The sequence below is a fragment of the Dreissena polymorpha genome, chromosome 2, assembly GCF_020536995.1.
Source record: "Dreissena polymorpha isolate Duluth1 chromosome 2, UMN_Dpol_1.0, whole genome shotgun sequence".
Taxonomy (NCBI): Eukaryota; Metazoa; Mollusca; class Bivalvia; order Myida; family Dreissenidae; genus Dreissena; species Dreissena polymorpha.
In genome coordinates this window covers 4,141,746-4,157,936 of record NC_068356.1, presented here as the reverse complement: position 1 = coordinate 4,157,936, position 16,191 = coordinate 4,141,746, and the positions used below count along the sequence as shown (strand labels likewise).

Below are 16,191 nucleotides of genomic sequence, written 5' to 3'. Positions count from 1 at the left end.
GCGTCGGATCCCGGTTTCGAGTCCCAAAGCACTCGCTTCATAAGACAGTGGTCCATGGTTTTTGGATTCTAACCCGGGACCCTTCTTGTAAAGGGCGATTGCTCTGACCGGGGCTTGATCCCGGGAACCATAGCTTACGAGGCAAGTTTTCGACGGTCCCTGGGTTTGAATCACGGTAAGAGCACTAGTCCTAAGCTAATTTGGAGTTTTTGACGGTCCTGGGGTTCGAATCACTGTACGAGCACTAGCCATGAAAGAAGCTTTGAGTCTCTAGATCGAGCCTCGGTTTGGGGACTTACCCTATCAGCGAAGGCTTGAATTCCGATGTGCGAATTTGCACCAACAGTGACAGGTCCCGGAATTGAGCCCCAGTCCGAGTACTAGCCCTGAAAGCTATGGAACCCAGGTTCAAGCCTGTGTCTTACCACTTGCCCAGTAAGGGAAGGATACCGGTTGCGACCCTCAGTCTGAGCGTTCGCACCGAAAGCTATGGGTTCACACAGGGACTCGAACCAAACAGCCGTCGCTAACATACCATACTGAGCACTCGCCTTCTAAGCAACCGGTTGCCGAAATAAGCACTTGCTCCGTAAGCAATATTTCCTGGTTTAGAGTCCCGGAATGAGAGCTCTCCTCGCAAGCTATGGGTGTTTAGGTTCGAGCGCTGGTCTGAGCACGAGCTATGTAAGGTATAAATCCCGTATTTTTTTGGTCTGGCGCTAAGACTAGGACTTGGATCAGGGTCCGTTCGCTTAAATGGTAAGTACTTAAACAGGGATTTGAGCCCCGGGCCCATTGCATACAGGGTGAGTGCTCAGGCAGGGCCTCCAAATCGGGACCCGTTGCGTAGGGTGCGAATGCTCAGACTGGGGTCCCAGTCGCTTACAGGGCAAGTCCTTAGATTGGGGCTAAAACCCAAAGAACCATAGTTTAAAAATAGAGCTATCAGGCCTGGATTCGAAACCAGAATCCGTCACTTATGTGGCTAGTTTTCACACCAGGGTTCGAAACCTGAACCCAGTCGCTAACTTGGCAATTGCTCAGATAGGGGCTCAAATCTGGAATCCATAGCTTACATGGCATGTGCTCAGAAAGGGCTCGAACTGCGGATCTATACAGAGATAGTGCTCAGACCGGCACTCGAACCCGAGCACCTAGTAGTATAAGGGTTACTAATTGTGATAAAACGGTAAAGATGAAATGGCCAATCTGATTGATTAAACTTAAAGTAGTTGCCTTAACTAAGTTAGTTGGTCCAAGAAGTTATTTAGTTGAGGCAACAACTAATAAGTTGTGGGAACAAGTTATGAAGTTGTCGCCACAAGTTTCTAAGCTGAGACCTCAACTTAATAAGTTGTTCCTGCAAGTTATTAAGTTGAAGTAATAACTTAAATGAACAAATTACTAAGTTGAGGCCACAACTTAATAAGTTTTGGGAACAAGTTATGAAGTTGTAGCTACACGTTACTAAGCTGAGGCCTCAATTTAATAAGTTGTGGGGACAACGTACTTCGTTGTTTCCACAAGTTATTAAGTTGAAGCCACAACTTATGATGTTGTTTCCACAACTTTAAAAGTTGTTCCCACAAGTTACTAGGTTGAGGCCACCTTTGCTATATATAATGGAATGGATACTTACAGTGGAATAATTCATTCTATTGAAACACAATCCATTACAATTAGCTATCCAATTTGCCGAATCATCACATAAATGCAAGTCTACATGACGAAGATACATTTTACAGCAGATTTATTAACTTAACGTCAAAATAATTTCATACGAACGTGCTCCATCATGAGACACTTTTAAAAATGTAAAAAGTAATATTTATTGGATTTTGTGGAAGAAATGTTTAACAAAAATACGTCTCCTAAAAACTTGCATTTTTGTAGGTTCGGCATTTTAAATTGTGACCATCGATATGTATGTAGTGAAAACGTGAACAGTCTAATGTCAAAGAAAGATAACCTGTACATACTTTCTAATACCGGTAGATAACTCCCTTGTTAAACCTTGTTAACACTATAGAGGCCACATTTATTGTCCAATCTTCATGAAAGTTGGTCAGAAGATTGGTCTCAATGATATCTTGGATGAGTTCGAAAATGGTCACGTTTGCTTGAAAAACATGGCCGCCAGGGGGCGGGGCATTTTTCCTTGTATGGCTATAGTAAAATCTTGTTAACACTCTAGAGGCCACATTTACTGTCCGATCTTCATGAAACTTGGTCAGAAGATTCATCCCAATAATATCTTGGACGAGTTCAAAAATGATGCATTTTATACTTTATTTGTTTCGCTTTTATAAGGCTTTATAATTTTATCCATTTCGGACAAAGATATTTCATAAACATGCATGTTATGTGTGAGTCTAGACTACGTCATTAGTGTTATTTTGCTCCCTGGCATACAGGGCCTTCTTATTTTTGCAATCTGTGAAAAAAAAAAGAAGGAAAATAATCTCGAAAAAGTCCCTTTATAACGGCTCTGTAAGTGAACAAAAATAAAAAAGCACATACTTTGAGGAGTGATATATTTAAGCTTTTGTTTTTCGATTGGTTCTTAACAATAACAAACACAAATGCAAGATCCCATATAAAACAAGCAAATTCGTTGGATTGATATCCCCCGCAAATATGCTTCTGGACACTCATACCAAGTTTCAATTAAATCCGCCAAAGCACTACCAAGATATGGTTCCGGACACAAAAAAGCATTTTTTTAAGATACAAAGGGCCATAACTCTGTTATTAACAGATGGTGTACAATGCCATTTGGTGTGCATCATCCTGTTATCCATATATATACTCATACCAAGTTTCAATGAAATCCGCCAAAGCACTTCCAAGATACGGCTCCGGACGGAAAGACGGACAACGCCAAAACAATATCCCTACGCCTATGGCGGGGGATAACTACTAAATATCAATGGGTACAACAAACAGGCTTCAAATTTTACAAAATGTATGCACACATTTTAAAAAGAGATTATTTTTTCAATTAAAAGATATGATTTGTTATCATGGTATTAGTTTTTAAACTTTGGATTATAAATATAATTAATACTTATGTGATATGCAGAAACCTTAAATCATAACTTTTATTCATATTGAAGAAAGCACATGTACATTCTGTTCATAGATACATACAATTACAAAATAAATAAATGAATGTATTCCCTGTCCCTCTTTCATAAAGGTGTATGTACTTTTAAGTTGAAAAGAACGCAATTCGTAATATAATCAAAACCAAGATTTGATATTTACAATGCAATTCATTCAACAAAATGTTAACATTATTTTCGACTTTTGCCAAATTGAAAAAATACAATAAATATAAGTGATGCCATAGTTAACCCACAAGATATTTCTAAGTATAGATATTTTCTATATCAGCAATCTGTCTACACACAAACACATTTACACAAATTGACCAGTCACACATGGCAAATTAAGGATTGATGAAACATTTAATGTTTTATATTTCAGTTACAAAGCAGCAAATGTTTTCATAATCTAATCAATTTCAGTGAGAAAAATTAGCAAAAGCCTACAAGCCCTGCACTGGTAATTTCTGAATTGGTCTTGCTCAGATTATCAGTTTCATTTAGAGAATAGAAAATTTGTCTTTGTCTCAAGAAATAATCTTCAGGCTTGCTAAGTCTTAGAGCTAATTTTGATCACTGAAATTCATATTGAATCCTTTGACAATCAACTTAAGCCCATAGAAAGGCCAAGTAAATCTTTTTGCAACCGCTCAAAAAAAAATCAGAGCAAACTATCTACATGTAGTTATAAATGGTCAATGGTGCTCCCCATCTCCCCACCCTGGTCCCTTAACTCCCTAATAGTCGTCCCCACGGCTGAGCACCTCCTTGCAGGTGGGTCTCAGCAGGATGGTGTGCTCATACTGGGCAGTGTAGCAGCCCTTGATGTCACACAGGGGTGGGTAGGGGTCCACCACGCCCATGTCCACCAGGTTCTTAAGGCCCATCAGGTACTTGGACTCCCCCAGACGGTCAAGCCACCGCCGACAGAAGGCCAGCGTACCAAAGTTCTGGTTGATCGTGTGCAGCAGCTGCTTGGCTCTCTGTAATCTGGTGGTGGAAAGTTGAAGATGATTTAACCCTTTACCGCTTTAATACTTATTTTGATGCATTTGTAGTCTATAAGAAAGTTAAATTTAATGGAATACCTTTCTTACTGTTTTCACCTTTTAAAAGGCTTCATTTCCAATATAAAGATAATGATGAGCAGCAAATAGCATTAAACCTGATCAAGACTGCTAGTTACTCGCAGTCTGTTCTGGTTTTATGCTGTCTGCACATAGCCATTTTCACTTTGCTTCTGAGTGAGAAAGGGTTAAGGCACTCAATAGATGTTTAAAGATGCACTAATTATATTGTGATCCAAAGCAAGTACAATAGAAGTTAACAGGTCATAATATACTGTTACAATCTGAAGTCATAACAATAAAAGTTAAGGGATCTTCTTTCACTGTTACCTCCCACAAAGAAAAACAATTTGAATAGATTTTATTCACATTGCAACTTGTTAAACTGGCACACAGCTGTAAGTGGTTTGCTGAGGGGTGTGATAAGACAGTTATCACAAAGGTAAAGACATTTTTGTTTCTTTCATTCCTTATATGTAATATTAAAATATCTAGACAACAAAAAGCGATAAATAAACAATAAGTTATTTTAAATTAGAATGCAAACAGACAAATACTTAAAACTGACTGGAGACAATCTCAAGAAATTTCCTTTAAAGTTAACTCTTAAAATCCTAGGACAACACAATGTACATGCAAACAAACTTATATATACATATATATAGTGTATAAGAGCTTGAACTCAACATGGTATAGTTCTTATAATTTCATGACTTGGCCCACAAAATGCTGCCTGTCTACCTGAGGGGTACATGTCCAGTGTTGATGTTTTTCATGTAGTGGGAGGTCTCCATGTCGTCATGTACCACACCTCTACCGGTACTGCCGAACGTCTCGATAGCATAGAACTCCATCTCCTGTCAGCAACACCATGGAAACATCTGAGATATATTCATGTGGTGACAATAGTCCATATAAACGTACTCCAAGAGCCTTTGGTAATTGTTGCTATGGCTGCTCTCAGTTATAAAGCTGAGAGTTGTCTTATTGCAACTAGTGGTGACAATACATGTGATACAAAGAGTTATTTGAATATTCCTTTGTAATTCTATTGGATCAGTACACCAAAAAAAAAATTGATAAAAAGCTACATAACTATGTTCTGCTTTCCTCATAATTGTTGGATTATATAGAAGAATTTAATGTTATTGTTAACAACAGCTAAATATAAATCTATTGACTTTCTAGTAATTGTGCTGGTAAATGTACGATAATTAAATGTTATTGAAACACATAAAAGTTCACACAGGCTTATCAGGGATGACTTTTTACCTAAACTTTTTTTTTTTTAAAGAACATACATCTTTTTAACAAAATATTTAAAGAAAGCAGTGAGTTTTATTTCTGATTAGCCTGTGTGGACTGCACTTTGAAAAAAACTGGCTCATTAGTCATAAAGCAACAAATATATTGAAAGTTGTGATACTAATACTGGTTATTTACTTCAAAACTGTGACATACATGTATTACAAGTAACTTCAAAAAGAAATCTTCAAGAATGAACAAAGTTAGGCTCTTGACTTAGGCTCAGCAGAAATCTCATTTGATTAACATTCAAACTGAATTTTGCACAAACAGGATTCTTGGTCATATAAGAACATAATTCTGAGCAATAATGGCCAAACATTGACAGTCACATGACCAACCAAATCCTTGACTTACCGAAATGTCTTAATAATGTGACAAAATAATGTCTCATATATAAATAAAGACCAAGAGAACCTTCAGCTGTACAATCAGAAACCTTATTGTTCTTTTATTTATGACAAGGAACCAAAAATGCCACATAATGCAGCATAAAACAAATGTAGTTCACAAGACACATATGTACATTACAAACCTATTAAAACAAACAAAATTTGTTACACAATAAAAATAAATAAATTGCTACCCAAATTACAAGGTGCATCATGAGAAAATGTAATTACAATAAGTTATAACAAGGGATGCAAGAGGTTACAAAAAACATTAACCGTTTAACCTTTCGCCGTAACCGGTTATGAACCGGTTAACCAAAACCCTTTAGTAGTTAACATATTAATGTACATGTATACTTTAAACACATCATACCGCTCTTACATGTAATGTATAAATAACGAAAATAATTGAGATTGAATGCGTTGGTAACATAATATTTTCGTAATAAAAATGTATTATAAAATTTATTTTAATAATTTTGTTTATGTATGCTTTATTTTGTATTTATTTTTCCTGCATAAAAGCATATAAGTTTAAAATGTTTTGGAACAACACAATGTTCATTTTTACGTGTCATTAATTAATTGTTGGATGGGCCGCTTATATTGCGTTCGTGTAGTTTTCGCTCGCAATAATGTTGTGTTTCTTTGTTCATTCTGTTGCACAAAACAACATGGTTCATTTAGTATAAAAAAAAATAACTTTGTCCACTAGCTTTTTGCTGTTTTGGTTGCGAGCTTTGGTAACAAGACGACCTGTTTTAGAAAACACTCGCTCCGATGGCACGGATGTCAATGTCACGGACAAAAGCTTTCGGGCCACATGCAAATTTTTTTTTAATGAAAACGTTGTTTATTTTCACATCACCATGTCAACGGGTCGCCATCTGGTTTATAATTCACTTGGATGTTTGTTAACACACCGTAGCGCGCAACTTTTAAGCAATTGCACAAATATTAAATTTAATTTATCTTTTTTAAATAAGTTTTTAAATAATAATAATTATAAATTTAATAAGTTTAATAAAATGCTTTGTAAAATAAAAATTGGCCCACACAGTAGTGATGGCAACGTTGGTGATGTAAATTAATAATAATAATATTAATTTTTGATCAAAAGGAATACGACGTTAACACGACAAGTTTTTAACTGCGAATGCAATTCTTGGTAAAATTGTCGTGAGCAATCAGTGTTGGATATTTATTAACAAAACAGCGAAATAAGCCGTCTAATGTCTCAACCTGATTTTAATCGCGTGTAAAATAAATGTGTCAATTACATATTAGCTAATAGCCCCCAATCCCCGCCGTTCGCTAGTTAAATTTTAGCGAGTATAACAAAACAGCGCGATTATCAAAACATCCCCTCTGTTGGTAATCGCAAAGTTACTGATTTATTGCTTTATTACTTTGCTGACACGTTACTTATTACTGTCGATGGTGCGTCATGTTGTTCTAATTTGACGCCAGCGCAAGTTGACAGTATGTCGCACTCAAGACGTAAAATTGCATGAATTATTCCGTTAAAAAAAGCATAATAAAAAATGATTCAGGTTAACCTTCCCCCGAAAATGAGACTGGTTAAACTCTTGCATCCCTAGTTATAACCCTAAACTAGTGACACAACAATTATGGAACTTATACACTTCAGGACTGGATTTATGTCTTCAAGATAGAAGTACAGGTCGCCTAACATTAATTTACTGACCCAACAGAGTAAGAGGCCATAAAATTAATATTGTAAAATCATTATTATGCACCGCACATTCATTTTGTTCATTTCATTGAGTTGAATGATCCTTGAATTTGACACAAATACAACGCAAATTAGTGACAAAAATTTCTCTCCCCCCTTCAAAACAAAATTCCATAAATCCACATTTTTTTAAAAACAACAACAAATCAAAAGTAACTCATACCGACCAATATAAATGACATAACAGTATCACAAGAAACCTGAAGCCCCACTGACCTCCATTCTGGTCTGCTCCCCTCCCTTCACGATGGGCACGGTCTTGCCCGCGTGTATGTCGTACTGGCCCAGTGAGTGGCCGTTGAGATTGCGTATGGATTTCACCTGGTACACCTTGCCATCCAGCTCCACCTCGTATGACTCCATCACCTCCTGGATTGCCTCCCCTATCTCACCCAGGCGCGCATCAATACCAGCCGCCTGGCAATACAAATATAGGCCATTGAAAAAATAGGATGGGTTGAATTTCACTCTTACTTGATGTTTTTTTGCAAAGTTACTAATTCTACTCACCTCTTTGGAAGCTCTTTCTAAGGCAAATAATTTGAGTATTATGAAAAAATCTACAATATAGTTTAACAACATGTTTAAAGTTTTAAATGACTCCCTTGAGAAATGTGAAAATGTTAAAGTAGTTTGCTCCACAAATTTGACTAACAATCTGAAAAACTGACTAACAAATGAATCCAATAAACCCCCTCTCAAACTTTGCTTGTAACAGATTAATACTTGATCATGATAATTATTTAACTGAAAACAAAATTGTATGTGAGAAATGTATTTGATAATGTTTTAAAGGGACAGTCAAGCGGCGATTGACGAAAAAAAGAAAAGTTCTTAAATACCGTATTTTTTTACAATGATTAGTTTATATTGATTTAAATATCACGACTGGTATATTACATCGCGGTTGACCGTCCCTTTAAAATACATGGTATAAATGGAATATAGACTTACTATGCATAACTTACTACAGCAGCTATCACTTGGAAAGTAACTTTAACTCAATCTATTTTTTAATATTTTTTGTCTTTTCCTATCAAATAGAAACAACATAGCTATTTAAAACAAGGCTATTGTCAAGCAATATGGTCCCCTACCGGCTCTTCCATTGTCAGAAAATCCACCATTTTGCAGAATATATTTTTTTTTTGTTATCATAGCAACCACAATTTTTGACGTAAGAACAAAATAAAATGACGTGCATAATGTCCATGTTGCCATCTATCCATGTTGCAAGTTTCATGAGAAAATATTAAGAACTTTTTAAGTTATTGCAGGATCCAGAAAACCACCATTTTCAGCAGTATTTCTAGTCTATTTGTTGCCTTAGCAACCAGAATGTTTGACGTAGGAACAAAATGAAATGACGTGCATAATGTCCATATTGCCATCTATCCATGTTACAAGTTTCATGAAAAGGTATGAAGAACTTATAAAGTTATCGCAGGATCCAGAAAAGTGTAACAGATTCACAGACGCACAGAGCGCAAACCATAGGTCTCCTCCGGTGAAACCGGTAGGGGACAATAAGAGATTGCCAAGCAATATGGTCCCCTACCAGTGAAACTCCACCTTTGTCAGTATTATTTTTTATTTTATATTTTTGTTGCCATAGCAACCATAATTCTTGACGTAGGAACAAAATGAAATGACATGCATAATCTCCATATTGCCATCTATCCATGTTTCAAGTTTCATGAAAAATATGAAGGGCTTTTAAAGTAATCGCAGGATCCAGAAAAGTGTGACGGACTGACAGACAGACTGACAAACAGAGTGCAAACCATAAGTCTCTCCAGTTTCACAGGAAAGGGACAATAAATCAACTCGGGCTTTAAGAGTTGCATTTTTTGAGGTGGGTAGTGTTGGGTTGCCTGAAAATCTTAACTTTTGTTTTAGAACTGGACAACCAGGTTTTCAAAGTTTTACTTCTTTGTTTACCTGTGCAACCCAAAGCTAAATCTAAATTTAAGCTACCTTTATTAAATTTAAGCTCATTACCTCCATCCTAACTCTAGTAAGTGAGCAGAAACTGTTTTTCTATTGTAAATTACAATGACCTTTAGATTAAACAAGGCGACGCAAATGTAATCCCAAGGTAGTCTTGTATGTATGCAACTTCATACAACATTAAGTGCAATACCAGCATTTACCAGCAAGTTATTGAGCTCTTTTTTTTCTTTTTTTTGTTAAACTGGATTTTAACCTGATTAACCCCAATACCATCCCAAGCTAGGTGCGCATGCAAACTTGCTATATCCAAAGTTTCATCAATTGGGCAATTCAAACCTAAAATTGAGCACAAATCACCTGTTAGACATCACTCTTCAGCAAGGATTTTCAACTTTGTTGGCTGGTTGAACATTAAATATGTTGCCTGGTGAATTATTATTAATATTTACTGACTTCTCCCTGCCACAACATTCGTTTTCTTCAAGGTATAAATGTTTACTATAAAATTTCCGTTATCAATTCATAATATTGTTCACCCATAATTCTTGTTAAACTCACCTTGATACCAGTGTTGGTTGCATTTCGCACTGCTTCCAGGAGTTTGTCATACTTTGGGTTAAATGTCAATGTGAACGCACAGTCTATGATGTGACCTAGAAGAAACTTCAGAACATAAGAAACAACACACCCTAAGAAACAACTGTTCAGTGTAAGAAACATCAAAACCTCAGAGTTACATTGACAATTTTATAATTAGATAAAAGTCCGCCTTATACTGTTTGCCTTAAGATTGTTCGTGTACTGTAATATTTTGTTAGCCACTTATTGACAAAATCTGCCAGCCTTAAAAGTGGTTAAGGAGTTCAGAATAAAACTACACACATCAAAATACATGTCCTCAGCTTTTTTATTTCTTAATAGACATCAAGCACTGCATGATAATACTCTTCTTCAGCAGGAAAGAATTCGCGTTTTAATCAATAAGCACAAAATGCAGGACTAAGTACTATAACTATGCAAACCAGCACAACTTTATAATAAAATTATGCAAACCATAGACAAACCATTGACATGAGTTCCAAAGTCAATTTTGCAGACATCATCATACTGCAGTACAGTGGTATCGCCAGCGTTAGGTGTGTAGTGCGCAGCACAGTGGTTGAGGGAGCACCCCGTGGGGAAGGCCAGCCCCGCCTCCAGCCCCTGTTCACCAATCATCTTGCGGGAAATCCCTTCCAGAGTCTCGCATATCTCAATCATCGTCATGCCCGGCTTGATAAAGTTACGCATGTACCGCCTTGTCTGCAAACAGAAACAAAGTATTATGGCAATCCTGGTTTTCATTTATTTACTGAATTTGGTTAATACGCATAAATAGTATTTTTTGATAGGCAAAGTTTTTATGTTTTGAATTAATAAATGCAGAAATGCAGATGAGACCTGTGTTTAATGAGAAATAGTTCATACTAACTGATCCACCTAATTCAACATCATCGCTCACTGATACATCTTATTCAAGAACAAACGAGCGGAGTGTTTGTGAAACACTTTGTCCCCATATATATGACCTTTAACCTTGAAGGATGACCTTGACCTTTCACCACTCAAAATGTGCAGCTCCATGAGATACACATGCATGTCAAATATTAAGCTGCTAGCTTCAATAATGCAAAAGTGACATTAAATGAGCGAGTTTGACCCATATATTTGACCTTTGACCTTGAAGGATAACCTTGACCTTTCACCACTCAAAATGTGCAGCTCCATGAGATACACATGCATGCCAAATATCAAGTTGCTATCTTCAATATTGCAAAAGTTATGGCAAATGTTAAAGTTGGGACAAAACAAACAAACCAACAAACAAACCAACAGACAGGGCAAAAACAATGTCTCGCACTATAGTGGTGGGGGACATAAAAAAAAATACACCAGGTATATATAATTTGGACTGCTCAAATACACTGGCCAAAAACCATGCAAAACAATGATTTTTACAAGATTTGTAAGTAGTATAAGTTTTGTTTAACTATATCAGTCTTCACGCTAAACATTTTAGCCAAATAGCCCTTCGGGCTAATCAGATGGAATTTTGAATAGCCCGAAGACATGTTCAATAGCCTGAAGAGGTCAATATAAATTTTATTACTTTTTTGGCCAGAAACACCAAAATAGTTATTAACAAGCAGAAAATCTACTTCCATTAGTAAAAACAGATGCAAGTAATTACAGTAACATGGGTATTCTGTTTCCTTTTGAAATGCATTTTATACAAAATGCACCAGATAATTATGCTGTTTATTGTAACTTTATTATTACACATGTTCTCATTCAATGATTCCATTAATCAGTTTGACTGGTGTTTGGTTTTATTTTAAAGCAAATAGATTATTATCATATTATTACTAGGACATTCACCGGTGAATTTCTGAATTGTCAGCATGTGGCTTCCGATCAAAGGGCCACTGGGTGTGTTAATTGCCAAATCTACCAAGTGACAATCTCTGCTTCTTTAATTTACTACCAATGTTTTGATAAGCATGTGTTAACCGTGAAAAGTATTGTATATTCGCAAACAGATTATAAGTAGCAAAGTAGGTCACCTAGCAGAACAAGATTACAGAACAAAAGAAAGTACTACAATTATTAATAATAAGTTGAAAAAACGTCTTCTAATACGCAAGACTAATTGATTTAAACACATGGAAATCTAACTGTAATAAGGATCAATTTGTTTTTAACCCAATGCATACAATATCCCTTACAGACTCTTTTATTTTTATTGAAAAATTACTTCGTCCATTTTTCATGAATTATAAATACATTTTCGGAAAATGCTTCTAAAATTAAATGCACTTCTAGATTAGTCATTATTTTAAAACATTATGAAGTGCCCGATGCGCGAACATCCCGGAACATGATCTACGCATGTTCAGTTTGAATAACCTCATCTTGATTGGGCATCAATTGCATCATTACTTTAAATAGAAACATACTCGGATGTTTACACGACAGTTTAGAAAAATGGCGGCCGCATGTGTTCATGCAATTCTTTAAAATGTATAACATCATTTTAGGCATTTAAATAGCGAATTTAATCGTGCCTCTTTAAACGCGTATGAATCAGGTTATTGATATGACGCTCAAATATTTAATCGACCGGTCAGGCTATTTTATAAGCATTTAGGATTGACCGACCGGCCCAAGAATCGACTAGGGTCAATCAAATACCATGTTGGGTGCCCCACAATGTCATTACATGTATGTTCAAGGGAAGCAAATCCCTATGCCACTGTTTTTTCCCAACATTTTTTGGGGAATGGGGCTAGGTCCCTTTGCATTGGGAAAATTTGCGTCATTTTTACAAAATTTGGGAAATTAGCTTTGTTCATTTCATGGTAAAAAATACTGTAAATTGAGTATTATTAATGCTAAATTCACTATGGTTTTAATATAGAGCTGGATTTGAGGTAAATTAAATGTTGAAATCTATTGAAACTTTTTTTTTTTAAGTCTTCAATTGGGAATTTTCAGGTCCAATTTGGATAAAAAATATATACTTTTTCTATTGGGAATGGGTCCCCTTAAAGGACCCAAATTTGAACGAAACAAAAACCACTTTATGTTGTTATAAATACTCATTGTGGAGAAGTCACTCTTGGTAAAATTGGGGGTCAAAATCGAGAAACCAATCATATCCAAAAATAGATCCGGTAAAACAATGAAAATTATTGATAATTTTCACTGTAAATTTTTCAATGTTTGAAGCAGAGAGTTATCATTTTTTATTCACTGATATTTCTCTATAAACCAGCGAAAAGCATAAAATAGTAATAATTAATTTCACTGAATCATGAAATACCTGCCTGTGTGTTGACTAGTGAAACTGCTTTGAAAGATCACATGTATTAAATTAAGACACCAAATTTTTAAATAACAATGATCTGACTTTTAAAAGGGGTGAGATTTTATCAATGAGAGCTTTGTCCCAGACTGAACAGCAGCCACAGGGTTGGTTTGTCACAGTAGGATCTGCGTACGTTTTATAAACCAACTTGAATTACATTTTCATAATGGCAGTAGGCAGATATAAGGTTATCAATGACTTCTGCAACCATTATAACAAGAGCAAACACAATTCTGGTGTTTTGTACTTAAGTAATATGCCTATTCACAATAAAAACCTCTGTTTACATACTAAGTTTCATCAACATAGCTGAAGTTCTCTTTCAGTTATTGCAGGATCCAGATTTGGACTGACAGGCAGAACCACAAAGGGTCTGCAGGTAAACCTATAGTCTCCTCCTGTAACATAAGTACATAAGTAGGGGACTTGTAAAGACTGTATTACTGAAATGAGCAATACCTGTCTGTGTGCCTCTGCGGCGCGGCGAACTTCATTGTACAGATTCAGGTTGGCACGGTCCAAGGCTCGTTTCTCTTCACTGGTGAACCGGTCCTTGGCAGTTTGACTACAAACACCACAGACCAGAGGGGATGATTGCTTATACAAGTGTGATTATACTAAAACTATTTTCAGCTATTGCTTTTTGGAAAGAAATTTTGACTTATGAACAGAGATCCAGAAAAGATGCATTATCTGCGTTAAATATGCATAGCCATTTTCTAAATTCAAACGACTTAAAATCAGGGTGATATCCACAGTGAAGTTGTACACAAACAAGAGCTGTGTTTGTGAACCACAATGCCCCCTATGGCGCTTTGTAGCCATATATTTGACCTTTGACCTTGAAGGATGACCTTGACCTTTCACCATTCAAAATGTGCAGCTCCATGAGATACACATGCATGCCAAATATCAAGTTGCTATCTTGAATATTGCAAAAGTTTAACCAAGGTTAAAGTTTTTGACAGACACACAATGACAGACAGGCCAAAAACAAAATATCCCCGATCATTCAATCCGGGGGCATAAAAAGTCAATTATAAAATATATTAGAAGGTTGCAATTTATGTTAAAATCAATATACATTTAAAATAAAAATAAACATACAGTACAGTTTTTAGTTTTGAACAAGAGATGTGTTTGTCAGAAACACAATGCCCCCTTATGCGCCGCTTTGAATTTTTTTTTACCTTTGACCTTGAAGGATGACCTTGACCTTACACCACTCAAAATGTGCAGCTCTATGAGATACACATGCATGCCAAATATCAAGTTGCTATGTTCAATATTTCAAAAGTTATGAAGAAGGTTAAAGTTTTGGTTAAAGTTTTTTAATTTGTTTTTTTTTTACCTTTGACCTTGAAGGATGACCTTGACATTTCACCCCTCAAAATGTGCAGCTCCATGAGATACACATGCATGCCAAATATCAAGTTGCTATCTTCAATATTGCAAAAGTTATGACCTAGGTTAAAGTTTTGGGACACACACAGACACATACAATGACAGGCCCAAAACAATATACCCCCGATCTTTCCATACGGGGTCATAAAAATATAGGTTCGGAGTAAACTTTAAATGTCAGCAGCATTATTTAGACTGTATTATGCACATAAGCAGAAAATATGCTTCCAATATTTACATACAGTGTACGTAGATATTTACAATTAAATATCTAAATAATTAGCGATAAAACATATTATTTGGTGATGACAATTAATTTAACAAGACCTGTGTTTGTGAAACACAATGCCACCCTACTGCGCTTTGAAGCCGCACAGCAGCTACATGTATTTAAGAGGAAATTATTAATTCCAAGGCCCATAATTTCGTCAATAATCTATGGACAGGAAGGAAATTCACAATCCATCTGTACGCCATGCAGGTAGCATCACATACTATGATCAGCTCAGTATCTGAAAGCGTTGTGTAACAAACCTCCAGAAAAAAGTTATTATAGAGTAAATTTCTACGTCCAAGGCTATAAGTATGCAAAAAATCAATGGAACGGAACGAAACTTTATCAGTAGGTCATGTACATAGACTCACATAACAAAAATCAGCTAAGTATCTGAAAACTTGCATAACAAAACTCTGGAAAACGGAAATCTGAACAGACTGACAGTCCGACTTCTTTATGCCACCCTACCTGGGGCATAAAAAAACATTGTATACAAAAAGAGAATCATTTTAGCCCAGATAGCAGCAACACCCCACTGTAATGTCCCAAAGTTCTTTCCTAGTTCATACTCATTAGCAGCAATAGGGTGATCCAAAATTTCTCCCTCTGGGAATCGGCCATCTGGGAAGAGCTCTGTTACTGGTATTGTTGGAGGATCTGTCTGTTGCTTGGCAGCAGCTGAAATAGTTTAAGAGACCGTAAAACCGAACTTAATCCATGTGCGTAAAGAAGCGTTCCAGATGACCCTGTTCAGTGAGCATAAGCCTATCATTAACAACAATTCCCACTTTCATGGAATTCTAATTAAAGAAAGTCTGTTCTCATAATATATTCTGCATATGCAAGACAGTTATCCCAGATAAGTCAGTGCAGACTTTCACAGGCTCATCTGAAAAGACACATTCACACAGCCAAATTATTAATATGCATGTCTATTACTGAACATAAATGAGGTGAGATATTAATAAATTTAAGTAGTGACCTTTTCATAAAACATTTCATAAATTTGTGTCTACTAAATGG

The 16,191-nt window shown here is 36.0% G+C and overlaps 1 protein-coding gene across 1 annotated transcript in view; it reads right to left on the bottom strand.

Moving 5' to 3' along the window:
- Nucleotides 1-2,463: 2,463 nt before the first annotated feature.
- The window catches only part of LOC127865663 (methionine aminopeptidase 2-like), a 37,925-nt gene continuing 24,197 nt past the window's right edge, over nucleotides 2,464-16,191 (bottom strand). Inside the window, exons 4-10 of the mRNA XM_052405577.1 lie at nucleotides 15,738-15,846; nucleotides 13,947-14,052; nucleotides 10,645-10,882; nucleotides 10,139-10,233; nucleotides 7,844-8,044; nucleotides 4,916-5,031; nucleotides 2,464-4,097 (exon numbers count right to left, since the gene is read on the bottom strand). Of these exons, the coding sequence (XP_052261537.1) occupies nucleotides 3,845-4,097; nucleotides 4,916-5,031; nucleotides 7,844-8,044; nucleotides 10,139-10,233; nucleotides 10,645-10,882; nucleotides 13,947-14,052; nucleotides 15,738-15,846 (1,118 nt within the window). The 3' untranslated portion in view covers nucleotides 2,464-3,844. The remainder of the gene's footprint in view (nucleotides 4,098-4,915; nucleotides 5,032-7,843; nucleotides 8,045-10,138; nucleotides 10,234-10,644; nucleotides 10,883-13,946; nucleotides 14,053-15,737; nucleotides 15,847-16,191) is intronic.